General features: G+C 46.4%; 1 protein-coding gene across 2 annotated transcripts in view; it reads left to right on the top strand.

Annotated features, from left to right (window-relative positions):
* The first annotated feature begins 655 nt into the window (after positions 1-655).
* The window catches only part of GHR (growth hormone receptor), a 210738-nt gene continuing 183492 nt past the window's right edge, over positions 656-27901 (top strand). Inside the window, exon 1 of one of the 2 annotated variants that reach the window (XM_079791668.1) lies at positions 656-1148. In XM_079791668.1, coding sequence (XP_079647794.1) covers positions 1109-1148 — 40 coding nt within the window. In that variant the 5' untranslated portion in view covers positions 656-1108. The remainder of the gene's footprint in view (positions 1149-27901) is intronic. The other variant, XM_079791670.1, reaches the window with a different exon arrangement.

Here is a 27901-nt window from a genome sequence, read left to right as displayed (position 1 = left end):
CTTTTGTACTTTCTGCTTGGGAAGGCGTGTGGTGACGGGGGGTTTGATGCCTTACAAAATGATAGGCTTAACTTTCTGGAGCACTTTCCCGGCTCCTTTGTTTGGCCTGCAGGGGAGTGAGGTGGGCAGGCCCGGATCTGACACATGAACTCTGTCCAGGCCGGGGAGTTAAGAAACCCGGTCCTGCTGGCAAGGACCGTCTTCAGGCTGGGCCCATGTCAGGGCTCCCTGCAGCCCTGGGCGAGGCTGCTCGACAGACCCCCCTTCTAACACGCCGGGTGCCCTTGGTAAATCACTTCATCTCCCTGCCTTCGTTTTCTAACCTTTAAAACAAGGTCTTTCCTGCTTTAAGCTGTTGTGTGAGTGTGTGTGTGTGTGTGTGTGTGTGTGACCACACCCCACGGAGCAGGAGTTTGGACACGGGTTGAACGTGGGGAGAGGCCGTGTTTGGTCGGCAATCCCGCTCTCTAAGCTCCCTCCTGGGGTTTCGCCCGTGTCCTGCGGGGAGCGAGCTTTTCTGCGCGGCTCCGTGTGCAAGCACTGAAGGTCTTTTAGGTCCTGCCTTCTTTTTGGGAACCGGGTGGGCGGAGAGGAAGGCAGCGTCCTGCAGCTCCCAATATCTTCCTCTAGGGGGAGCCGCGCCGCCCGGAGGAGGGTGACACGCACTAACTCCGAGTCCCCGCCGGGAAGCGCTTCAACCCAGCTCCTCGGAGTGCGCGGCCCGGACGGCGTCCCCGCAGCGGGTCTCGCACCGGCGGCCCCGCACTCCCGCTTCCTCCCGCTTCGGCAGCCCGGGCCCCGGGGGCGGCGGGCCAGGCGCGGCGTGACCCCCGCGGAACCGCGGCCGCAGATTCCCACCCCTCCCGCCCCATCCTCCCTTCCCGTTTCACCCCGCCCCCTCCCTCTCCCCGAGCCTGACAGCCCGGGAGCTGCCAAGCTGGGCGCAGCCATGGGAAGAGGAGGCGGTCCAGGGAGCGGCGGCGGCGGTGGCGGCGGCGGCGGCTGCAGCGGCGGCGGCGGCGGCTGCTGCTGAGCCCGGGCAGCGGCGGGGACCCCGGGCTGCGGCCACTCGGCCCGGAGGCCCCCCGCGCCCTCGGCCCCAGCGCAGATGCGAACCCGCGCTCTCAATCCCGAGGCGAGGCTCCAAGGTACTGGAGGGGGTTCCGGTGTCGGCTTCTTCTTTTCCCCCGCGGTGGTGCCAGGGCGCCTGGGAGCGGACCTGGGACGCCAGTTGTTTATGAAAATGGGGATCTGTCTCCTGAGTGTTCGGGGATCGTTTTTCCCGGGCGACTTGGGGTTTGGCTGTGCTCCCCTCCGCCCCGCGAAGTTGTTTTCTGCTGGTGGGTTGCTGTAACCTGATCCACTGTGTGTGTGTGTGTGTGTGTGTGTGTGTGTGTGTGTGTGTGTCTCGGATGGGGGACAGCCGGGATTTGGGGGCGACCGGAGAACCACCCGACGTTGGCACTCGCTCCGACTGGTGTTGGCGGTGCCTGGAGGGGCTCTCTCTCCACAGAGAGTTTTGGTGGAAAAGTTTTGCGGGTGTTTCTGTGTGACATCGTCAGCGGGGCTGGGGCGGGAGCGCAGGAGCTGCGGCTGCGGAGCCGGGAGAGGTCCCGGGCGGCGCGGCCGCGCAGAGGAGCCCACCGGCCGTGCGCGTCTACCCGGCGCGCTCCTCCCCAAAGCGCACGGTCCCGTGCCGGCGGCGGCTGCAGCCTGGCATGGGCCCCGCGGAGCTGAGGTCAGCGGAGGCAGGCCCACGGTCCTAGGGAGTTGGCGTGGGTGGAAATCCTGGCGAGCCGCGCTCCCCCAGCCTCGGACAGACTCGTGGTTATGAAATCAAGCTCGGAGTTTTGACAGAAGTGTCCCCGGCGTGAGGGTCCCGATGAGTGAGCGGGGCAGCCGCGCGTCTGGGGCGCTGGTGGCGCTCAGAGGGTGCCTGGCAGTGTCACCCACTTGAGGGTGCGTGGGGAAGTGTATTTGGGGGCGATCACTTTCTGTATGACGCTTGTTGGGGCCGGGCGGGCGGTGGGAGTCGGTGGCCGGGTGTGGGGTTTGTGTACCTTCAATGGGTGTACGCGTGCGCGTGTGTGTGCGCCCGGGAGGCGTGTCGGCGCAGGAGCCTTACTGGGGGTGGGAGGGTGAGGCCAGAGACGTGCCTCCTGCCTGTTGTTGACGCCTGGAGACCTTGGAAGGGGCAGGGGAAGGTAACAGGAGGCCTGAGGGCTGGGACGGTGCAGGGGTTCCTGCGTAGGATTGAAGTGCCACGGACTTGACAGTTCTAGACCCATTGCCTTTCAGGTGCAGAGGGCTAGAGGTGGCTTCTGGAACTCTCACGAGACCCGCGTGGGCGGGAGAGGATTCTAGGAAATGTGCGTTTGTGTGGGGACCGAACCCTAGAGACCTGAACCCCCCCAGTCGGAGCTGCGGATCTGAAAGTGCTTGGGGTGCTGCTGTCCGTAGTGAGGACTAGATGTTCTCCGGCGTGTTTACTGTTAGGCTCCCTGGCACGTGTGCCCGGGAAGGCGCCCACCTTCCCTGGCAGCTGTGGTAGCTCTGTGCCCTGACCAACTGGGGTTCTAGGCTAGTTTCCACCTGGGCCACCCTGGAAGGCCTTCTCCCTGGGGTACTGACGGATGCACCTTGGAGGTAACTGGTATTGAAACATGTCCAGAAGTTAAATGCTGGCTAGAAACCAAAGAAAGTGATTTGGCAGACAGGGTTGTTGGTCCCACCTTCTCTGTGATTGGCGATTCTGGTTCCTTTTGAGAGAAGCAAAGCTCAAGTTGTCCCAGATTGGATTTCAAGGGGTGGACAGTTCTGTGTGGTTTCTCCTCCGTCAGACCTGGCGAGCATCATCTCCTCCCACCCCTGTAAACTTCCTGCTTCACGGGGGTCTAAGGCAGTGGTCGGCAAACTCATTAGTCAACAGAGCCAAATAGCAACAGTACAACGATTGACATTTCTTTTGAGAGCCAGATTTTTTAAACTTAAACTTCTTCTAAACGCCACTTCTTCAAAATAGACTCGCCCAGGCCGTGGTATTTTGTGGAAGACCCGCACTCAAGGGGCCATAGAGCCGCATGTGGCTCTCGAGCCGCAGTTTGCCGACCACAGCTCGAAGGAACGTTGGCGAGTCAACAGTCAGCTCTCCTTGTGGAGTAAAAGATATCAAAGTGAAATTGCAGTTCGGGTCTCCTGCATGCCACGGAGAGCCAGCAGCTAATGGGCAGAGGTGTGACATGCAGGTCTATAAACGCAATGACAGAGTGCCCGCATAAGCACATCATTCTTTTCCAAACCGAGCACAGCTTTGCCTTGCAAATATTTGTTCTAGGCAGAGTTTGGGACTGTGTTTTTGATGATTAGTTTTTAAGCAGCAGACTCCACATCATAAACCACTTAAAAAATGGACGCTCGACGCCTTCCCTGTGCTATCTGTGGCGCCTGTGTGAGCGGATGTTTATGGTGCCTGGTAACCTATGGGATGGTCATGCTGGGCTTCTCGTTGGCGGAGGACATAATGTTTATAGCGTAAAGTAATAAATGGGGCCTCGTGCAGCCTGCTTCTGCCAAGGGCATGGAGCACCCCCACGTGGACACATCTTGAAGTTGGTCCAACCTCGCGAGCCTTTTTGGCTATCCGCTGGCGAGCATTGTTAACGTAAAGATAAATCTGAGTGATGCAGGGACAATACCGCACAGCAACATACGGAGCTGAGAAAAAGGCGTGGGTTTTATTTTTTGAAATCTGCTAACCCAAAGCTAAAGCTTCCCTGTCATTCCACTGGTAAATTGCACAATTATGGAGATGTGGTTGGCTTTTAGAGAACAAATTTTTTTAAAAAAAACACATGTCAGTAATAAAAGTAACTTCTATTTCTTAGTGTGTTCACGTGTCGGTCCAAACCACTTTTCCTTCTTTTAAAAAAAAATACACCCTATGATCTCGTCGGTAATGATTTCAATAATATGAGTGTTCAAATCACCTAACCGCTTAGCGAATCTTGAACTGATAAGAATTGAAGCTTGGGAAGACGGGGGTGAGCTCTCCACTCGTGGTGTAAACAAGGTGAAACAGGATGGCTTTTTGGCAAGTGATTTTCTTCAACCTGGAACAGTGTCATGTAAATAATGTGCCCAATAAAATGGCTGACTGGGCTGATGACCAACTTGAGAGTTAATTGTCTATCAGGCACATGAATTTCCACATCAGTAACTCTCCCTGTAAATGGGCCAGCCCACCTTTCCTGGGACTGATCAGATGGGAATGTCTCTTCCTCGCCGGCCAGTCCATTCTAGGCGGTTCATTTTCAGAAAGTTCTGACTTGAACTGAATCAACATTTTCTTCCACCCATTGGCCTACTGTCCAGCTGCTGGAGCCACACACAGTGGATCTAATCTCTTCCCTTTAGGTTCTGTATTTGAAAGCAAACATTGTGCTCCTCCTTCCTGAATTCCTTTTGGCTATTCTTGTAGCCTTTCCTCACCCACGCGGAGTCCCCACCCTTCTCTGCCCCCACCACTATGTCCTAGACTCCACATCCTCGCCACTTTCTCGTGTACCGTCTGAAACACAGATGTGAAATCCATAGTTCTGAACTCTACATCTATGAAGGCAGCTTAATATTTACGGGCTTTCGGAGCCATCTCACTGCACTGTTTGCTAATTTTAAGCCCATAAACATGATAACAGCTCACTCTTTTCAGATGATTAATCATCCTTAGTCAAAACACGATGATAATGGTTTCCAAAGATTTCTTTGTGCCTGAACTTTTTATAAACCTATGGGAAGTAATACTGCCATGGTCCATTGACTTCTACATGCAATAGAAATAGCTACTTAATTTCTCTCCCTCAAGGACTACCAACCCTCTAAATACCAGATGTAGAATGTTCTGAAGACAAGCAAATGGAAGCTGCATATTACAAACAGGTAGAGCCTACCTTATAAGGTATTCTCTTTTTTAAAAAAAAAATGTTTTTATTGATTTCAGAGAGGAAAGGAAAAGGAGAGAGAGATAGAAACATCAATGATGAGAGAAAATCATTGATTGGCTGCCTCCTGCACCCCCCACACTGGGGATCGAGCCCGCAACCCTGGCAGGTGGGGGAATTGAACCCTGACTTTCTCGTTCATAGGTCGACACTCAACCACTGAGCCACACCAGCTGGGCCCAGGGTTCTTTCTTCACACCACATGCCCACCTGTCAGCATTGTCTCGGACCATGGAATAGGATGCTGCTTATCTCGTCATCCATCTGTGTTAACTAGCTGAGTGGGTAGGTTGTGCGCTGAGATAAGTGACACTTGTCCAGGAATTCTGTTGGCCTGTGGATTAGGGCTGGCCGATGCCCTCTGAGGCGTCAACCACTGTGAAAGTGTAGGGGTAGGTTGCCATCCTCGAAGGGCATGGAGCAGGCTTTGGAATCGCAAACCTTGCTTGTCTGATGGAATCTGAATCTGGCTTTGCCATTTACCACCTTCATGATCTCAGCAAATCCATTCAACTCTCGGAGCTTTATCTGCCAAATGGGGTTGGTGATTCTTACTTCACAAGGCTGTTGCCATTTCAATGAGCCAGACCATGCCTGGCAGCCTGGCGGGTGGGGCACACAGCAGGGGATGACTCTGCAGCACCTTTTTGAGGGGCTCTGAGAGAGGAAACTTGAAACCTTCACTCCTAAAAGATCCGCTTGATACCACCTGCTATTTCCTCCCTGCCTTCTTTCCCAGTAAACCAAAGTGACGGCCTCAGTGAGTCCCCAGCTGCTTCTTTGTTTGTGTTACCAGGACCTCAGTATTAGAGTCCACCTGCTTGTGCACTGGCCCAACGAAATGCCTGAGCAGGAGTTTGCAGGATGGAGAGAAAAACAGTTTACTATTGAATAGGCCAACCCAGAGGCAGGGAGCCCAATGGCAGGTAGGTTACAGATTAGGGCAAGTCGCAGGATGCCGTGGGTTAACAGTTCTGGTCCTCCAGGGAGCTTACTAGTCAGAGGTGAGGTAAGGATAATGAATCTTTTCCTCAGGTCTTGAGGACAGTTCTGACCTCTGTTCTAGCACCCCTGTGGGAAAGTAGCCAGGGGATCATTCCTCCTGAAACAACTTCGGTCAAGATGTGATCTTTCGCCTGCAGAGGTCTGGACCTGTGACCAGCAGTCAGGTCTGGGCTGTTCTGCTGCTTGGGGGGTTGCTGATTATTGAGGGAAAAGCTAGGTCTTGAGGGACCTACACACACACACACACACACACACACACACAGAGAGAGAGAGAGAGAGAGGATTTCTAGAGCTAGGACTTAAGCTAAATTTAACCAAAGTTCTAAGGACCCTCAGTTTCACTGGAACTGTTGAAATTTCGCTCCTTCAGAAGGGGGCTGCTGTCCAGAGATGAGCTGCTTGTGACGTTTACACCAGGCTGCCTAGCCCACTGCCATACAACAGTGAAAGGCACACCCAGATGATTATTGGTGACTTATGAAGTTTGGATTTAAGAATCAATACTAAAAGCCATTCCTGGGTACATATATTTGTAAGAGGGATTTCTATTTGCCGGTGTTGGGAGACCCTCCTTAGACAAGGTGGGACTTGGGTAAGTTAAGGGACAATCGAATGCTGGCCAGTGGGGTGATGGGGGTGGTGGTAAAAGGCCTTTCTTGGTAAAGGGCAGCCTGTGACGATGTGACCTAAGAACTGAGAGCCCAGAGGAGTGCACACCAGAGCCTACACGTGTTTTGGTCCCTGTTAGAGTAACCTTTCCCCATCTAGGTCATGCTATCATATGAGCTTGTTTTCTTTTCTTCACAGCACTTACCACTGTCTAATATTATCTTGTTTATTAATTTGTTTTCCTGGGTTGTGTGTGTGTGTGTGTGTGTGTGTGTGTGTGTGTGTGTCTGTCTGTCCATGTCCACTGACAAGAAATGTAAGCTTCCTAAAAGTAAGGACCTTTTCTATTTTGTTCACTTTCTATCCCATAGAAAATCCTTAGCAGGTTCTGGTTGAATGAATGCACGCATGCATTTTAGAATGGAAATTTCTGTTAGCGTTTTTCCAAACATTTGCTTCCCTTCCACACATCCCAAAATGTGTGGCTTTCGAGTGTGTCAGTTCCCAGTGTATTTAGAATTTGGTGAGATTTCTTCACGGTATGGAGTGAGGAGCTCTTTCCAGGAACCGAATAATAATCCAGGGCACCCATAATATCTCCCTGACAATGACCATGAGCTGATACACTCAGTAAGCACTTCTCTCCACCAGCAAATATAGTCAGGAGTGATGTCTTGGTCTGGATTTCTCCCAGAAGCAGCCCACGACATAAGGATTCAGCTAAAAATTTATTTGGGGAAGTGAAACGAGGCCGGGCAAGGAGCCACTCACGTGTGCATTGTCAAGCAAGTCACAGCCCTTAACCTTTTGCACTCGGATGTCGAGTGTGACTCGACATGGTTAGCATTAGAATAAAGGAATCGAGAAAAAAGCAAGCGAGTGCAAAGGGTTAAGAAAAGATCAGTGATCTTTTTAAAGAGAGTTTGGGAGCCCAGGCAAAACGCACAGCTTTGAGTCCTCTCACCCAAGGTGGAAAGAGTTAGAACATTTACCCACCAACTTTCCTCAGTCAGTAATTGCTGGGCACTAATGCTGGGCAGAGCAAAGCAGCCTCAGGGCGCTAAAGGGAGCCTTCAGCCAAAGCGATGGGGTGCTGGGTTAGAAATTAGTCAGTGAGGTTGTAGGGCGAGGGGATATGGTTGGGGAAGGGACAGGCAACGTGCACTGGACTCATTTCATATTTACAGAAAAGTTATAAAGATGTAGAGTTCCTTGACCAGCTTTCCCCTGATGTTAGCATCCAGCACCATGGTGTACTTGTCCAAACGAAGAAACCAACATTCGTACACTATAAATGAAATTCCAGATTTTCTGTGTTTCCACTAATGTCCTTTTTTCTGTCCCAGGATTCAATCCAGAATATCACATTGCATTTAATTTTACAGTTTTTAACCACTATGCATACACTTTTATTTGGACCCTCTCCTATGTTCAATTAACTAGTCTTTGTCACTAGATAGTAAGTTCTATGAAAATATTGACATCCAGCACCATGTTGGACACAGCGTATGTTCTCAAGCAAAAATAATAAGAACAAAACTTATTCAGTAGGCTTATGTGTAGCTGAGCCTCCATCAATTAGCTAAGAAATACTCATAACAGTGTGATGGACTTAGAAGAACTTTGATTTTGAACATGTGTCCTAAACATCAAATGTGAAGCAGGACCCCCTAAATCAGACACAGCCCAGTGCCTCCCATGTGCCTGGCATTGTATGTGCATGTCACATTTAATCCTGCTGTGAGTCACATGGCCTTGAGGACCTTAGACGGATGGAATGAGAGCGGGGATTGTAAGGCACTTGCCCAGGGATTCATAGGTGGTAAATGACACAGCAGAGGTTACAACTTGGTTTCTGACTTTGGAGCCTATACTCGTAACATTGTAGTCAGTTACTCCTGCTCTTCTCCACTTGCCCAGCCCCTATCCTTGGTGCTTTGTGGCTAGGCTTGCAGTCTCTGACAAGTCTGTATTATTAAATCGCGACAGACGTGGGCGCCTGGTATATTTCACGTGAGCTGGATGAAGTTAACCTTGAATCTGTGGGTTGTTTTCAAAGCCTACCTCACTTTGGTCAAACCTGCTGTCTTGGTATCCACAGAAAGTCGCCCATCTGCCAAGAATAAAGTTTTGATACAAGGCTAATAACAGGCTTGGATGCAAGCAGCTCTAAAGAGTAGGACGTTGATGTTGTCTAATAATTCATGTATTTTATAATGTGTTTGAGTTTGGATTGTTGACCTCCATTTTTCAGTCTTTCCATAGTTACCATTTTTAGTGGGCTTTGTTTTTTAAATGCCACACGAGGGCTATGGAATATTTAATGAAATCTTGGACTAATCTTTATACTTGCAATAGCCCAGAGGAAAATCACCCTTGGTCGCCTTGGCACTCGGGCAACGAAACTCGAAAGGAGAAATTCTTCTCAATTATTTGAGCTTTGACTCTGGGATGATAAGCAGCATGGATATGCAGGCTAACCAGCGCTGAAATTCCTCTAACCTCTAATTCTAAATAGAGAAAAGACTAAGCTTTAAGGCCTCTTGTTTATTTTTGCTTTGATTACAAGTTGTGGGGAGCCTAGAGTTAGTATCTAATAACGCAATCTATGTGGCACACACATTATTGGCTCAGAATGAGATCTACGGAGCTACAAAAGGACAATCATGTAGAAATGGTCTTCTATTTTTTTCTTAGAAGAAACAAGCCGGGATTGACTGCAAGGTATTCCCTTCAGACTCTGACGTTTAGAGCGTTGCATGTTTTTAAAAGGAGAAACAAGATTTCCTTGTTGAGCATATGTATGACACTGTTTACTTAAATGGCTATATTAAGTTGACATGGTTTTAAAGCACGACCTTTGACCCTTTGTACTTGGGATTACAGGCACAATCTGTTAGTGCAGATTTGTAAACTGTGCCCCAGCAATACCCCTCAGGCCCTGGGGTGTCCAGAGGAGAGGCCCAGCTGGCGGCACTGCCTCCTCCACCCCTCCACCGCTCCACCCCTCCACCCCTCCACCCCTGCACAAGGCTCTGCTTCTGAGAGAGTTACGTTGAAAGAACAGCCACTCTTGAAAAAGCAAGCTAACGAAGATGCTCAAACCTGCTGTCTATTTCCTATGTCACACAGACTGCTTTCTGACTGCCTCTCTTAAGGAAGCCCTCAGATTTCTAGAGGAAAAAGCACGTAGCTGTTCTGTGCCCAAGTTCATATTGACTTTCGTAACTGCTAGATGTGAGCTCCTAAGGACTGTGTATTATCTGCTTAGTGGGCACTCAATAAATAGGTTGCTTCACTAATTACTGTTATGTGGACCATGTTAAGGGAGTGCTTATTATGACTAGGGGCTATACCAAAGTTCTTTTTCATGCTATATTATTAAATCCCACACAAGATTCCTGGGATTTACCTCATTGTAATTTTGAAATACTATGACATGAGGAGGTTAAATAATTATACAAAGCCTCTCGGTAGGTAAGTAACACAGTCCAGATTAAAATACAGATATTCTGCCCGGCCAGTATGGCTCAGTGATTGAGCATCGACCCATGAACCAGGAGGGCATATGCCTGGGTTGTGGCTCGATCCCCTGTAGGGGGCATGCAGGAGGCAGCCAATCTATGATGTTTATCTCTCATCGATGTTTCTATCTCTCTATCACTCTCCTTCCCTCTAAAATACAATAAAAACATATTAAAAACAAACAAACAAGCAAACAAACAAATAAAACACAGATCTTCCTAATTCCAAATGTGTCCAACTCTCCTGCTTCTCACTACTGCCCATGGGGTGCTTTTAAAAATATGTCCACAAATGCTTTGGTATTCCTTCCTTCAAGAGGTTCAATCCAAATTCCCTCCCCTGGAGAGTGGGCTGGACTTAGTGGCTCATTGCTAATGAACAGAGGAAAGCAGAAGCGAAGATGTGCCACTTCGGAGACTAGGTCACTCAAAGGCACTGTGGCCTCTGTCTCGGTTGTTGTCTTTCGGATCCTTCACTCGGGAGAAAACCAACTGCCATGTACTGAGCGGCACTTCGAAGAGGCCCATGTGGAAAGGAGACGAGGGAGTCCCACCACCGTGTGGTAGGAAGAACTCAGGCCCCCAGTCCAACAGCCACTGTAAAACTGAAGCCTGTTGACAGCCACCATAACAGTGACCTTGGAGGTAGAGCTTTCCGCAGTCCAACCTCAGAATGACTACAGCCCCTCCCACCAAAGCTTGTCTGCGAGCTCATGAAAAACCCTGAGCCACAGACACCCAGCTAAGCCTCCTCTGGCCCCTGCACTAACACTGTAAGATAATAAATGTTTGTTGTTTTAAACTGTTACGTTTGGGGTTCATTTGTTATGCAGCAGAAGATGGCTAAGGTAGCCTAATACCTTGACCATGTTTTAAAAAACAAATTGTCTTAACGTTATTATATCTCAAATTTTGAAATATTCATACAGCAAGGAAAAAATTTCCAGAGAAAAACATACTGCCGAATGTAATGTAGTAAATATTAATGCCCAATTAACATAACAGTATAATGACTTCTCTGGGATTTGGGACTTTGTAATTCAAAGGACAACGGCTTTAAAAATCCATGATTTACAAAGGAAGGATATGGATAATAACCTCGTTGCTGAAGATAGCATTTTGAACTTCTAAAACAATCCTCCAGGGGAAACTCAGGACGTATTCTGTTCGGTGGGTTATCGCTCACGATCTTAAACAATCGGGAGCTTGCACTTTAGATGATTTAGAATTTTAACCTCTTCCCTAGCGATTTTACTCAGCTCGCAGGTCAAGCCATTTCTTGGTTTGCCCTGCCTGCAAAATGGCATTAACTCCACTTTATGGCCACTTGCAGTTTAATAAGTGACTTGGACTTTGATTCATATCTTTTAAACTTAAGCCCAACACTTTGTAGAAGACTTTGGGATAGAGTGCCATAATCTTAATTTAAGGATGGACTCTGAAAGCTGGAGAGAGAGATATCCTGCCTAATAATAGACAAATATGCAAATTGGCCATACCTTCGACACACCCACAAGCCACGCCCACAAGCCACGCCCACCATCCAATCAGAGCGAGCATGCAAATTAACCCAAACCAAGATGGCTACAGCCACAGAGAGCAAGGTTTCCTAGGTAACAGAGGAAGCCAAGCTTTCCGCCTGCCCTTGCCAGGCCTAAGCCTCCACTCAAGCTACAAAGTTTCAATTATAGAAGGTAAACAAATTCAAACAAATGGCGGCAGAATGGAGCTTGAGAGAGCAGGCCAGGGTTGCCGCCGGCAACAGGGGAAGCAAAGCTTTCTGTACACCCTGGCCGGGCCCACCTGCTTAAGGCAACAAAGTTTCAATTATAACCCCAACAGAAATGGCTGCCGGCCGCGGAGTGAGCCCCAGGCTTGGCTCCACTCCAGGCTACAAAGATTCAATTGTAGAAGGAAAATAAATTCCAGATACCAGGGCCTCCGCTTGGGTTGCCAGGGGGCGTGGTCAGCCTGCAAACCACCACAGGCCCCTCGCTCAGGCCGCCCCACGCCCCAAGGGAACCCCCACCTGATCCGGGACACCCTTCAGGGCAAACCAACTGGCCCCCACCCCTGTACCAGGCCTCTATCCTATCTAATAAAAGAGTAATATACAGATTGATCATCACTGCAACACACAATATAGCTGCCCCCATGTGGTCAAAGATCCTGTCCTCATGTGGACACAAGATGGCCACTACAAGATGGCCAGCAGGAGAGGGCAGTTGGGAGGCACCCAGCCTGCAAGGAAGGGCAGTTGAGAAGGACCAGGCCTGCAAGGGAGGGCAGTTGGAGGTGATCAACCCTGTAGGAGAGGGCAGTTAGGGGTGACCAGGCCGGCAGAGGATGGAAGTTGGGGGCAAACAGGCTGGCAGCAGAGTGGTTAGGGGGTGATCAGGCTGGCAGGCAGAAGCGGTTAGGGGCAATCAGGAAGGCAGGCAGGCAAGCAGTTGGGAGCCAGCAGTCCTGAATTGTGAGAGGGATGTCCAACTGCCCGTTTAGGCCCGATCCCACCAGGATCCCACCAGGATCGGGCCTAAACGGGCAGTCGGACATCCCTTGAGGGGTCCCATATTGGAGAGGGTACAGGCTAGGCTGAGGGACAACCCCCCTCCATGCACGAATTTCGTGCACCGGGCCTCTAGTTTAAAGTATAAATGTAAAGGACATATTGAGGTACTGAATTGGGGTCACTTTAAGTCCTTATAGAAGATCCTAGGTGACTTGCCTTTGTGTATATATATATATATATATATATATATATATATATATGCACATATATATGTGAAAGTGATTTTTTTCTTATGTATTTACAAAGGGATTTACATGAGTTAAGGAATTCATTTATGAAACAGATATGGCTAGTTCTTCTGTGGTATTCAGAGTGAATATACGTAGAGATGCTGTTTTCCTTGCTCAAATTGAGGAAACCAGATCAGACCCTCCTAGTTCTCCTTTTCAGTGTTTTCCCCTCCATGCAGCTTATACCCTGAGTTCTTAAAACTACCTTACATATTGAACTGGCCTTCTTAGTGCCTCTTGATCTTGATTCATGGTTTGTGCTGCAGGGAAGGATAAAGATGAGTATTGATAGCCAGAGTATAAAGATCCATCATTACCATCATTCATTCATTCATTCACTCACTCACTCACTCACTCACTTATTAATTCAACTGACATTTTGCCCAGCAGAGCAATGGTCTAGGTGCTGGGTTACTATGATAAGCAATTTAGAACTAGCTTCTGCCTTATGGGAGTTTGTGGTCCAGGATGGAGAAAGACATTAACCAAGTATAATTAAGAACTGTTGTGAGTCATAAGGGGGCTTCATCCAGGTTGGAGCTTGGCGGTGAGGGAAAGAGATATATAAAGTCTTCAGCAATAAAACGGGAGGGAGAAGGAAGAGCAATCTGGGTAGAGGGAAGGGGAGCCAGAAGGTCCCCAGTGCTGTTGAGAGCTGAGAACAAGCAGTGGTCAGAGTTCAGAGAGTGAGGAAGGCCATTATCTGAGAACAGTCCAGAGAAACAGGCAGGGGCTATATCTTACACAGTGTTGCAGCCTGAGTTACAGTCTTTATCGTAAGAGCAATAGAAAACCTTGAAAGTTTTAAAGCAAGGGAGTGACATAGTCAGGTCTGCATTTTAAGCAGCTGTTGTGGGGTCGAACCCTAGAGTCAAAAATAAGACCACCGGAGGCTGCTGATTGATTAAAAAAGCAGGCAAGGATTTATTGAACTGGCCAGGACGGCCGAGAGAGCACCACACGCAGGTGGAGTCCACACGACGGCGCTGTCCCAGGTGTAGGCAGTCCTTTTAAAGGTCCAAACCACAAAAATTTTCCTTTGTTCTAAATTCTAAATTCTAAAGGCTGGGAACAGCCTGCAGGGGGTTCCCACCCCCTGCTGGACATTATTGGAATGTGGCCCTATCTTGCGAAAGCAGGTTTTTACAGAAGCAGAACCAAGCGGATTCAGTAATCTCTAAAGGTTATCTACAGTTTCTACTCCTGGAGCTACTGAGTCAGTGGGAATCAATCTCCTGTAGTCCTGGTCCACAGGCACAGGAAAATTACCTCTGTGAGTCTCCAGGTCTCAGTCTGGAAGCTGAGGTAACCACCCTATTGTCCAAGCAAGCAAGTGCGTGCAGAAGCCAGAATAGCAGGGTTAAAATTCAAACAGCAGTTTTTACCTAAGTATGGTTGCTACCATACTTCACAGCTTACCTGGCTCTATTATGAAAACTGGATGGAGGAGGGGGGGAAGAGTTGTTGAGGGAGATGGATTGTGAGTCTGTTGTGAGCCAGAGATGTTGGTCGCTTGGACCAGGGTAGTGGTGATAGAGAGAAATGAATAGATGTACTATTATGTATGGTAATAGATTTACCATTTATTTGTGAAGTAAACTTGATCGTACTTAGTGCTGACTTGGACATGACTGGGTGAGGGGTACCACGGGTAACTCCCAGGTATTGGGTTAAAGTGAATGTGGAATCCTGGAGGGTGGCCAAGTACAGGTTGGGAGAAAGAGGTTTAGTTGGGGACATTTTGAATTGGAGGCCTTTTTTAAGACATCCACAAGGAAAGGCAGTGCTGTCTTGGGTCCTAGGTCAGAAGAGATAAGAAATTGGAAGTCAGTGGCGTACACACAGAATCGAAGCCACAAAAATAAGTGAGATTGCAGACAGGGTGAAAATGCAGTGAGAACGGAAAGCACAGGTCTGAGCCACAGGGAACTCCAGCATTTAAGAGCGAAGGGGAGGAGGCGACAAATAAGAGTGAAAAATGGGCCGGAGTAGATGCATTACAGAAAGGAGCAAATTTTTGTTTGTTGGTTTGTTTTAATGTAGTTTAAGGGCCTTATTGAGCTACAATTGGCAATAACCTTGTGTAAGCTTAAGATCACCATGGTGATCTGGTATGTGTATACATGTTAAGTGATCACCACATTAAGGTTAGTTAACACACCCGTCACCTGTCACAGTCGTGTGTGTGTGTGTGTGTGTGTGTGTGTGTGTAGAACATTTAAGATCTGCTCTACCAGAACATGTCTGGTAGACAATACAGTATTAAACTAACTGGAGCTTTCCCCTCAACAGCATAAAAGGAACAGACAACCCTTTGATACTCTCATCACCAGTTGGAGATGGGTCCTTGTGACCAGTTTGCTGTGCCCTCACTCACTGTCAACAGTGACCTAAGTGGATCCTCCCTTTCGATAGCCGAGACCTCACTGTGTGTTTCCTCTGAATTGGTCCTAGTCGCTGACATTTCTGTTTGGCATTGATTTTTGAGCTTTCATGGAACTTGAGTCCTGATTTACACGGAGTAGAACTCTGAAAATCCTCCAGTCATCCATTGAGCAAGTTCTTACTGAGGTGCGCCTCACCTCTCTGGAAAGGGAGGGCCTGACCAGTCCTTTGCCTTCGTGGAGGGTCTGGTCCAATGTCAATGTTGCATGATGGTCACTGGATTTAGGAAAAAGGGACTCTAGCATCGAAAACTAATACTTCTGCTGGGGAAGCATTTGAAATAGTTACAAACTACATCTATCGAAACCTAAAACTCTAGTTCATTGGCAAAAAAGGTAGCGTTGAAATTAGAGTTTCCTTAACAGCGTGTTGGGATAAGCTGTGTGTGTCGTCTCCTGCTAGCTGCAGGCTGCTTTAATCTTCGGACCGCCCTTTCATCTTACTGGGTTAGGCCAGATTAGTGGTTTCCAAGTCTGGCTACACATTAGAATCACCTGAACGCTTACCACATAATCCGAATTGCCCTTGGAGGAGGGGGCAAGTAGGCACATTTTCAAAGCTTCCAGGTGGTTCTTTTTTCTTTTTGTTTTTGAAGCGAGGGCCGAACCTGACTGGAGGAGGTCCCGGCTGGAAATGCAGAGGTGAGTTTTTCTCTGCACACGGGTACAGAGCTTACTTATGTATTAAATTAGTAGCCAACATTTGGGGGGAAAAATAAAAGATTTCAGTTTCTCTTGGAAAAAAAATGGAAAGATTGGGCAACAGTTGGGCTTTTATTTCTGAGTGGCAGAAATTCAGCAAAGTAAACCGCAGTTTCTGCCTGGGCCACTTCACTCATTGGTGTTACCTTCCTGGCTCTTGACGGCCTTCTCGTTTGTGAAACTGAACTAGATGGTCTGAAAAGTCTCACAAGTATTTGAATTGCTTGTTTCCAACGCCAGAAAACCGATGGCAAACAAATGACACCTTGATCTATAAACTAGTGGTTATATGAAATCAAAGGGGACTTCCTCTTTGAAGACGGAAAATCCCAGGTCAGGTGGAGGGGAGATAGCGACCCCCACCCCATGCTACTTGTAGAGGCCACCTGTGTGTGTGTGTGTGTGTGTGTGTGTGTGTGTGTGTGTATGTAGGGGGGGGATTAGGAGGAGGAGGCAGCAGATGATTAATTCACTTTCCGGGGATTTTTAATGACACTCCCCTCCCCTTCTGCATTCTTTCCTGTTTGGGAGCTGGGTCATTAGTTGGGATGTGTCTGGCTTTCCCCAGGGAGCGAAGAGGCCATTGTCAGGGCTTTGCTCTCTTCTTCCTGTGCTGCGTGCGGAAGGCTCCTCAGGTTCTGGCCCTCCTTCCCCCTCCGTGTGGCTTCCTGCTGTGTGTCTGCCTGAGAGCATGTACCTGCAACTGGGGGTTGGGAGGGTTGGGGGGGTCTGCTCTGTGTGGTTAATTGGCAGCTGCCTGGCATGAGATTTAAGTGGGCGTATTTGAATTAATAGGATTTTGCTTTATGCAGGTTGAAAAATATGTACTTGATTTGTGTAGGGCCTTTTGCCCAGGTGGATAGTCCTTAAATAGTCCCTTTTCTATTAAAAAAAAAAAAATCTACAGTATCAACCTGATGAGATGCGCTATATATGATAACAATACGAAACATAAGTTATGAGCACTTTACACGCCCAGCATGTTCCAGGTGCTTAACATAAATATGCCATTTATTCCTCACAGCCATCCTATGAACTGAGGTGGTATTATCATTCCTGTTTCATAGATGAGGCACGTTGAGGCTCCAAGCAGCTATTTGATTTCCCATATTTCAAAGCTACTGAGATCCATTAACCTGTATTACCAGACCTCTGTTAGCAGTTTTTGGTACATTCCGATGTGTATTGGTTTTGCCAAAGATAAAACACACTGTTGTATATCAAAAATGATTTTTTCCTTGTTCCATCAGTTACTGCGCTGGATATGTTGTTATTGTCTGTGATGCTGTTTACACATGGGGGGTTACTGAATCCCATGTAACTTCAAAAGTTCTTAATGTATCTAAGCTTATGGCCTGTATTTCCCACCTTTAACTTTAAAAAGTGGCACTGGTAACCCAAGCAAATTGCTTACTAACCATAAAACCCTGGGCCTCTCTGCCCCAGTTTCCCTGTTGGGAGAATGGAGGTTATACTATACTAGTAGCCCTGCACATGAATCCGTGCGCCAGTAGCTCACTGCTGCCCTCCAGTAGCTCCCCTCCCCCCACCTCCATAGCTTGCTGCCCTGTCCCCTCCTGTAGCTCTCCGCCGCCCGCTTGTAGCTCGCTGCCCCACCCTCCTGCTGATCTGTGATCTGGTCGCTATGCGGTCGGTAGTTATGCTTCACGGCATAACGACCATTTGCGTATTACATCTTTTCTATATAGGATACCTAACCTCAGCCCGCATGGATGTTTCCAGGGCCAAGTGTGATAATCAACCACAATGCATTCCCCAGCCCTAGAAGATGCCCATGTGCATCTCAGGTGCTGCTGCAGCCACTGCGATGTGGAATGTGAGATTAACATACTTTTGCTTAAAGACAACTCTCCATGGAGGGCTTCTCATTTTATAGACTTAACCTATTCAAGGTTTTCAGACTGGTTGGGCAATGGGAATGTTTTGTCCCTGACACCAGGCTGCAAGTTGATTTCATTTTCCCACTCATTTCTGACAGTCTCCTTCCTCCCATGCTGTCTCGAGGCCATCGCTGCTGAGTGCTTCCCCGTGCAGACGGACTGACTTCCCCGGGGAAGCCGAGTCTCGCCTTCGTGGCTGAGAGGTTGCTTACCTGTGGCTCAGCCTCTGCAATAACTTGACACATGAAGTGACTCTCCTTGCACAGCTCATGCCAACTGGTCAGGAAAAGATTTGTGGGGAGCTGGAGGGGGTGGGGGCACAGTACCTCTGGTCTGTTAAGTAATTTAAATTATGAATTGAGCCTGTCAGTCATTGTTGTATGTGTGGTTGTGTGCTTGTCATAATTGTCTGGATGCTATGGCAAAAATAGTTGCCTTTAAAAAAGTAAAAGAGTGAGAACAGTGTCCACACTCTTCTTAGGCCCCTGTCCCTGTGTGCATATGTACACCTGTGTGTACGCATATGCATACCTATGTATGTGTGTGTATGTGAATTTTTATAGGTGGTTTGTGTGCATGTTCACTAACATTCATGCTCTGCACAATTACCGCAGCGAATTCAACCATGACAGCAGTTACAAAACAGCCAAGAAATTATAATTGTCCCCAGTAAATACTTTTGCTGCCCAAGAAACTTTTTTGTTTTCCATATTGTGGGATAAAAACAAACATTTGTTTTAAAACAGCTTTCTCATAAAGTTCTCTGGTTGGCACTTATAAAACCAAAGTTTATTAACTCTTAATCTTATGGAGTTAGTGAGGGATAAACGCTCTGAGCTCTGTAATCTCTCTTGCTCTCTTTAAAGGTTTGTGAAAAAGAAACTTAGTAGTTTTTATTTTTAAATTAGTATGTATTGAGGGGGGTATGTTAGTTTCAGGATAATTTCAAGTCTTTTAAGGGTTGCTTATTACTACAAGTTTTAACTATTACTTGTTCAAATTTAGTTAATGCAAATTTCTGCTTTAAGGAGAGGGTTTTTACTGCCAACCTCTTTAGTAAGTTCTAACTCAAAAGGAAATGATGCCAAACTAGAGAAGCTATATAACTAATGTCTCTCAACACCTGTTTTCTGGCAGTAATAAGGCTTTTGACTACGTCAAACATAATAATGAATTACCTGCTTGTTTATACTTCGGTCCCAAAGGCTAAATGTCCCTTTTTGTTATCCTGTGTGTGTTTCAGGCAAAGGCTTTCAGTCAGCTTTGCTCCCTGGTGTGAAAGGCTGGACAGGGAGATCTGCAGTCTAATCATGAGAAGTTTCACTCCGTTTCATTTACTAGAGCCTGTGAGCAAGGAAAGAAGAAATGGAAAGACCAGGAGTGTGACACAGGCACAGTGACCTGACTGGGCTATTTCTTTGTTTGCTAGCAGGCTGGAGACTTGATAAGTTATCTTAACACAATAACGATGTCCTGGCTTTCTGAAGTTCAAACTACTCTATACCTCCCTTGTGTTGTATGAAAGGAGAGAAGGTTAGCACTCCCCTTGACAAGGATGGAAGAGGCTCTCGGGCCTAACAACACGCATACGGTTAAGGCATTGCCACCTACTCTATACCTCCCACTCTGAGATGGACAGCATGAGAAGTGGACGGATCATGGGCTTTAGGCCTCCATTCAAATCCTGCTCTTACATGTTCTAGCCATGTGTTGTATGGACTGAATGTTTGTGTTCCCCTCAAAATCATATGTTGAAGCTCTAACCCCTATTGTGTGACTGGATTTGGGGATAGGGCCTGTGAGGAGGTGATAGAGATTCAACGAGGTTGTACGTGTGGGGCCCTAATTCAACAGGGCTAGTGAATTTATAAGAAGAGGAAGAGACACCAGAACTCTCTTTCTGACATGTGAAAACATACTGAGAAGGCGGCTGCCTGCAAGACAGGAAGAGAGCCCTCACCAGCAACAGGTTTGGCTGGCACCTTGATCTTGGACTTCAGCCTCCAGAGCTCTGAGGAATATCTTTCTGTTGTTTAAACCACTCAGTCTGTGGTGTATGGCAGCCTGAGCAGACTAGTATAGCGCAGAACTAAGTTACTTAAATTTACTAGAGGTAGTAAATTACTTAAAATTACAAATCCTGACCACCATTTATTCCAGCCATATAAGCTTTTTGATCAACCTACAAAATGGTTTTGTTGTGATTTTTATTTTTTAAAGTATTTATTGTTGAAGGTGTTACATAGGTCCTCTTTCCCCCTCCCCCCCCATTAACCTCTTCTAGCCCATGTTGTGAGTTTTAAATCAAATTACACATGTACTTGTGCATCGTGGTGCTGAGCCATAGAAGGCACTTAAACTTGTTTTAGTGTCCAGGAAGTTTGGAACGGATCTTAATTGTGCAAACAGTTTTCAAGGGCTTCACCTGCTGTTGGAATAGTCCTATGACTGGTGCAATAATTTTGCATGTTAAACTTAGATTTTTATCTACAGGTTGTTGAATCTGCAAACACCATTGACCAGCCTAAAAGCAATAAAAAGTTTTTTCCTATAGTTAATGGTCGATAGATTCCTAGGGAATCTGGAAGAAACCAACTGTTTAAGAATGAAGCTATATCAATGATAATCATTTGAGTGCCTGTCAATAAGGAACTAATTATCTTTTATTATTTATTAATAAAAACCAACTGGCATAATTAGGCTCTGGTGAGTTTTCTTCAATGGCCTTCTAGTACCTCATTCAGTATCACTTAACAGGCACAAAAAGGCTTCTGTGCTCCCCAATAGATCCCAAGGTCTGCAGCAGCCCCCCACCCACTCCACCTTTGATCATGCAGGTCCTCACCAAGGAGGATGCAGCTGGGTCTTGTGAGCATGGATGGAGGTGGGGGACAAACTTCGCTTGGCCAAGCTTTGCCCTCTCCCCTACCTTCCCTGTTGACCACATTGGGCCAGAGAGACCATTTCCTAAGCTCAGACCTTATTTTATTCATTATCTGCACAAAATTCTTGACTGGTTCCCAGCGCCCTTAGAATAAGTCTTCGCCAGTGGCCCCATTTGTCATCTTGCAGGTGGTAAGGCTCTGTGCTCCCTACTGTGTCCCCCTTACATAATGACCAGCAGTGCCATTGTCATTTCCTTAGGGAGGCCTTCCCTGGCCACCCTTGACTGGCTCTGTGTTTATGTGTGCAGTTTTTTATCATGTTGTCTTCTTCCCAATAGTTCATCAGCGCCGTGAGGGTGGGCCTGTGTGTGTTTGGGCTGCAACTCTACCTCCAGCACCTAGCTCAGAGGGAAAGAATGGCATGAAGGTTTACCCAGGGAGAGGAAGGGAGTATTTACCCTTGGGAAAGCATACGGTGCTAGCAGGAGAGACTGGGGGTGCCTCGTTGAGAAGAATGGAAAAGCAGAGGGAATGAGTGTTACCTCCTTTAAGATCATCTCCAAGTCGGATACCTAAGAGGTGATAGAAATAATCCCTAAGGTGTGCAGGTCCTGCATGAGGCATGGTGCCGGGGACCGAGAGCTGCTTCTTAAGAAGCAAATTCTGATGAAACTGTTCAGGACCACATGGTGGAAATAGGGTCTTAGAAATGAATGTCAAATATAATGTTCCCATTTCCAACCAGCTGCAGACACTGGCTTAAACAATGAAACTGGGAAGTACTCTGTATAGAACTGGGAAGTCCTACTTGAATGGCTGGGTTTTTCTTGTTGTCTGCTTTGGTCATGACAATAACCCAGGCTCTCTGGAAGTGAGTGAGGAGTTCCATTGCTCAGTATGCTCATACTAATGATGAAATAATTTCTTATTGAAATAACTTATTTAAATTAAGTATAATCGTACTTGTTTGGGATGTTTTGTTTTTACTTTTGCATCAAAAAAAGATGTAATGGGAACAAAATATTAGATCTTAATAATTAATTCAGATATAGACTGACACTTTGTCAAACCATGTCAGTTAATTATTTTTCCACACAGCAGGTCTATTTTCAAATAGGTAATAGGATTACCCAAATGTTTGCTTTATGGAAGGTTACAGTCATTCCTCATTATTGGTTCTTCCTTTGTCTCTGCCTTGTTATGATTCTAAGACTGAGTACTTGGTTTTAGATATGATGACAATGTGTGTGTGTGTGTGTGTGTGTGCGCACGCGTGTTTGAGAACACACAGGTATACATAGGGAGATCCTCAAATCCAGAAATGATGGGAGGCAGAAATATCAGCACTGCCTTGCATGATTTTATGTTGAAGAAGTATAGCTTCACTTTAAAATGCATTACTGAAATGGAAACTAGAATGTATGTGTCGGGGGGAAGGTAATCTATATACAGACAGTACTTGGGTTACATCGGACTCAACGTAAGTCGTTTCGTGGTTACGTTAAAAAAGTTCCATCATTTCAACGTATGTACATATGTGCTTTATGTTTTTATTATTTATTTACCACAAGTAAAGGACAAGAATTGTTATCTTTATTTTAAAATTTTTTTACTGTTTCACTTCATTACTGCTGTGTATGTGCTCCATGTGAGTGACATAGGTGCTTATGTAGGTGGGTTCTGACTTACGGTGAAAATCGCGTTATGTTGCGCGGTAGGAACAGATCTCCAACGTAACCTGAGGACCTACTGTATATAAAAGCCTAAGTGACTGGCCAATTGGCCGACCGGCCAGTAGCTATGATGTGCACTGACCACCCGGGGGAGACGCTCAATGCAGGAGCAGAAACCACAGGCATGGAAATGTGAAATAGACTGATGAATCTCAGAGGGGAGGGGGGAGGGTGGGGAGAGATTAACCAAAGATCTTAGATGCATACTAGAGGCCCGGTGCATGGATTCGTGCACCAGTGGGGTCTCTAGGCCTGGCCTGCGGGGATCGAGCCAAAACCAGCTCTCCGACATCTCCTGAGGGGTCCTGGATTGCAAAAGGGTGCAGGCCAGGCTGAGGGACCCACTGATGCACGAATCTGTGCACCAGGCCTCTAGTACTTAAAATAAGGTCTTATTGGGAATTGGCATATCCTTTCAACTCAAACCGTTGAAAAACAAAGAAATTGCCAGAAAATAATTAATGATAACTTAGTTTCAATATTATGCTGATTAATATTTGAAGACTGTATTATGAAAAATCGGGGGGCAATTTATAATTTTAAGGCTTACACTGTAATTCCTGAGAGATTGTGATATTTATTTAACCTTTTCTTTATTTAATTTAAATAAAATTACTGTCATTTCTGTAAGCATTTATATAATGATGTTATGCTTACTTTTCCATTAAAAATTACTAAGATAAATAAGGAGTCCTGGTGAATGAGATATAATTTAATAAACATGTATTTCTTGGTAATCAAGTCTTGCTACAAATATATATTTAGAGAGAAGCATAGTAGACAACCTGCATGATTTAGCCAATGATACGACTTCAGGGAAATGGTTTTATGCCTTATTGGCCATATCGTTTAATACTTGCCTTGGAAATAAAATTACATTCCAAGATTATGAGGATTGTGGAATTTTATAATCGGATATTCAAGTCTTAAATTGATAAACAGCACTATAAACATAGAAATAGATTTTAGGTTAAATCTGAGAATGATTTAAAAAAAACACACACACACACTTAAATCTTAGAGTAGACAACAATAGGAAATTCAAACTTTTTCCTGGAAATTTTCCATATGGGATAGTCATCATTCTGGAAATAGAAATAAAGAGGAGGGGTGGGTGGCTTGACCACAGACCCCTTCAGAGACCTGTCAACCTATAGCTATAGTTCATATATTTTATCAAAATAGAAATTTTAAAACAGAAAATACATTAAACATAATTTAGTGCTATGCTGTAGATTTTTAACCAAGAAAAAAATTCCCATAACCACATAATTTAATTCGGTCACAGCTAGCACTGGGGTCCAGGTCTCCTGACTTCTGATGCAGTTTTCCTTATTATCTTCTCCCTGGTCCTCCGAGTTTCTCAGGAATGTGTGTATGCGTACGTGTGTGTGTTTATTGAGCATTTACAACGTGCTAGATCTACTCTAGACGGCAAGGACATAATGGTGAATGGGCACTCACATTCCGACTCAAAAACAAGCTTTCTCTCTTCTCCTTCCAATTGAAATGGCCCTTTCGCTTTCTCTGCAGCACTGAGGTGGGAGTGCATTTATTTTTACTTCTGCATTTTTAGAGAATTCGAGTGGGGCCCTGTCATGAGAAACACCTGTGTGAAAAGCTCAGTGCACCGTGGGAAGCAGGCCTTGAACGGGTGGAAGGTGATGCAGGTGGGAAGGCAGCTGTGCGAGTGGACCTAGTCCAGGGAAAAGAGAGAAGGAGGCAGAGGGAAGCAGAGGAAAGCAGGACCGTAGGTGTGTGCTGATGGAGCAAAGAAAAGAGACAGAACCAGGGGACAATCAGCCACATTACCTCAGTTTTGTCAGGAGTATAATGGGGATCAAAGTGGGTTGATCCCCACTTTAGACTCTAAGCAAACCCTCGAGTCCTTGGCAGAGCTCATAACTCTCAATTATGGGCATTTGGTACACACACGTACACAGTGCACTTCCTAATATCTATTATTATCTTCTCCACTGCATGTAACAAAGGAGAATAATAGAAGTAACCAGGCCGGAGTGACCCCAGTGAGGGAATTAAATGGACTGAAAAGGCACACTGGAATATATTTATTTGGGGGAAAATAATAAAGAAATAAAGTAGGAAAAGACTCTATTTTTCGGAGTAGCGTTTTCCTGTTGCCACTTGAGCAGCTCTGTGACCTTCCTGAGAACGATCACTGTGTAAAAAGACCGGGGACTGTGGGTGCAGTGTGACACAGAGCCTGGCTCCTCCTGGTCTAAGTTAGATAGAAGGAAAAGCAATGGGCCTGCTGGTTAACATGAGCATCGGAATCAGGAAGAAAAGCAGACCGGCTGGGCCCAGAGGCGGCTGTCGGGTTGGCTCGCAGTGGTGGGGACGGGCCGGCCTGCTCCTGGCCCTGGCTCTGCCCCCTCTGCCTCTGCAGGCATGTCGAAGTGCCTGGTGGTGGAGCCTGAGGAGACCTTCCCCTCTGGCCAGTATGCAGGCGTCTCCCCAGAACCCAAATCCCCTGACAATAGGAACAGCCGGATGGGCAGACAGACCCGGTGCTGAGAGGAGAGCAGCCTCCTCGGACCCAGAGACCCGGGACATTGGCAGACTCGGTACCCTTGGCAGCTGCATGCCCTGCACAGCTGGGAAATGGGCCCGCGGTACCAGAACAGAAGCATAAGCTGTGGTGGAGTTCTCAAGTTTGGACTTTACCTGAGATGTTGCTTCATGTTCTGGTTGTTTACTGATTTTTGGTGTCAGAGTTTCTTTCTGGAAAGTTCCCAGGGACATTTACTCAATGGGAATAAATATTCATTTTGTCTTTCAGAAGAGCGTGCCCAAGAGTTAGCCTGTCTCAACAACCCAACAGCCTCACCTCCTAAATGGGGGTGGGGAAGAGTATATATGTATATACATGTATTTCCATGCACATGTATATACATATATATGTGTGTGTGTATACATATAGTGTGTGTATATATATGTATGTATATACATGTACATATCTCCTTATCTAATATAGCAAAAGAATATTTCAACTCCCCAAAGGTCAAAATTCGAAATCACAGTTGTATCCCCAACAGGTTTCCGCTGGAACCTTAGGGATCACGCCATCCATCGGTAAACGTTGCTTCTATTGCTATTCCAGTGCTTCCTTCAAATGGAACTTCCGTCACTCAGAAGCCCAAGGTGCCTCTCTGATGGTTAGAGCTGATCACCACACACTCCTTCAAGACACAGACTTTCCAGAGAGGAAGCCTGCACTTAGAGACTAGTTTGGGACAGACCATTGTGTCTTCTGTGAGGCCCCCCACCAAGCAGAGACACTCCCCGGGGTTGCCTGTGGGGTGCCTCTGTGCTGCTTATTCAGCTGAAGGAGTACTGAATTCAGTTGGAATTGAAATTTGGAGTGAAAAATACCACACAGTAGAGCTGCTTCTGTAACCACTTTGCCTCCCAATTTGCTTTTCCTTCATTCCCAACCACCCCACATCCTTTTTTCCAATATTATTCTGTCTTCAGATGTACAGCAAAGTGGTTAGAAAATCATGTGCTTCATAGAGTGGTCCCCCGATGCTTCAAGTACCCACCTGGCAGCATGGATGCATAGTTACCTCGGTATTATTGACTATATTCCCTATATTGTACTTGACATCCCCATTTCTATTCTGTACCAATTTGTACTTATTAATCCCTTCACTTTTTCCCCCCAGGCCCCCAACACTCCTCCCCTCTGACAACTGTCAGCCACCCCACATTCTTGAGTAGTTTGTTTTAGATTTCCTAGGCTGGTTTAATTGTCTTTCTAAAATTCATTGCACTGAACCCATTGGGAATGGGTGTATGTTTGAGGAAGCCAGGAGCAAGGTAGTAAGTCCTGAGAATTTTCTCATTTGTGAGGGCAGAGGTCACTATTTATAATATTTATTTAAACTGCCTGCAAATATCTGAGTACCTTTCTGTTCCTACCTTCAGCTGGGTCAGTGCTTAGCTCTGGACTAGTGTGTGCCTCAATGTTTTTCCTAGGAAATGCATGTGTCCCTCTCCCTCAGATTCCTGGGGCCTGGGGGGAGGGGCACTTTTTGATTTGCTGCTGTTCTGACAGTAGGTTGGCTGTCTGCCATGGTCCTTAATGTTTTGGGTAAATACTTCCACAGTTGTGACTGAAAGGAATCCAAATCAATGCAAGGCATTTGCATCCACTCGAGGTTCATGGTGCTATATTTTGAGTGATTCTTCTATTGGTTGGTCACTTTACAACAGCATGATTCAGGAGAAGCTACAGTCTTGGGAAGTAATAGAAAATCAAGCATTTTTTTAATATACTAGGAGGTTCACTTATCATGTAAGAAGTGTGATCAGTGATCAGCCAGAATGTCAGAGTCAGAAATAAAAATGGGGCACGCAACGAGGGAGGGTGAGTGGGAACCCGCATTCCTCCCAGCCTTTGACAGCGGGAAAAGGGGGCTTTCCCCCTCATCTGTAGGGTCTCTTTTGGACAGGAATACTGTTAGTGTGGTGCAATTTTCTGTATGAGTTAAGAAACATACATCAAGTTAACTTTAAAAACCATGAATTCTTAAAGATAATGCCAATTGACAATGAGTGAATGGTCAGAAACTGCTGACTGAGGAGAAAACACGTTTGAACCTGCATTCTCCTTTTCCCAGGCTACATCACATAATTATAAAGCCTTTCCCCAAAGTTCCCTTTGGGAAGTTTGTGGGGAAAATACAGTCAACAGAAGTAGGATAGAAATTGGAGGCTTCTGGGTTCAGACCATTCCAGCGGCTCGGGGTGTCACCCGCTGTCCAGTAGGCTGTGCATGAAGTCCTGTTGGGGCTGCCTCTACCCCGTCTCTCCTCACACCCACACCGTGGTTCCTGTTGGCACACGTACTCTCTTCTTAATTGCCAATGTACACAGCTTGCAAATGAGAAATCTGCCCAAGGAGCCTGGGCTTGGTGCTTAAAGGCTCCTTGGCCCCATCTGTGAGTTTCTGGTTCTGTGAGATCTTAAAGATGTATTTTATTTGGACATGTAAAAACAAAACAAAACAAAAATCCCTGTTTCTTCCCAGCATCCAAATCAAATACTTTACTGATGGCGATAATCCTTACTGAGGAAAGGGGTAATCATTCATGATATCAACTATTTCTCGAATGATACCTACTTGACATGTTAGGGTTGCGAATCAAGTCTAAACATAATGCCCATTTAATGAGGCCAAGTGATGGAGCAAGAGCCTGGAAATGTATATAGTATATCTTCTATAATAATAAAAGCATAATATGCAAATCGACCGAACAGCCAAACAGCAGAACAA

The sequence above is a fragment of the Cnephaeus nilssonii genome (genome assembly GCF_951640355.1).
Source record: "Cnephaeus nilssonii genome assembly, chromosome: 2".
Taxonomy (NCBI): domain Eukaryota; kingdom Metazoa; phylum Chordata; class Mammalia; order Chiroptera; family Vespertilionidae; genus Cnephaeus; species Cnephaeus nilssonii.
Note: the sequence above shows the minus strand (reverse complement) of the source record. Positions and strands in the feature narration are given on the sequence as shown.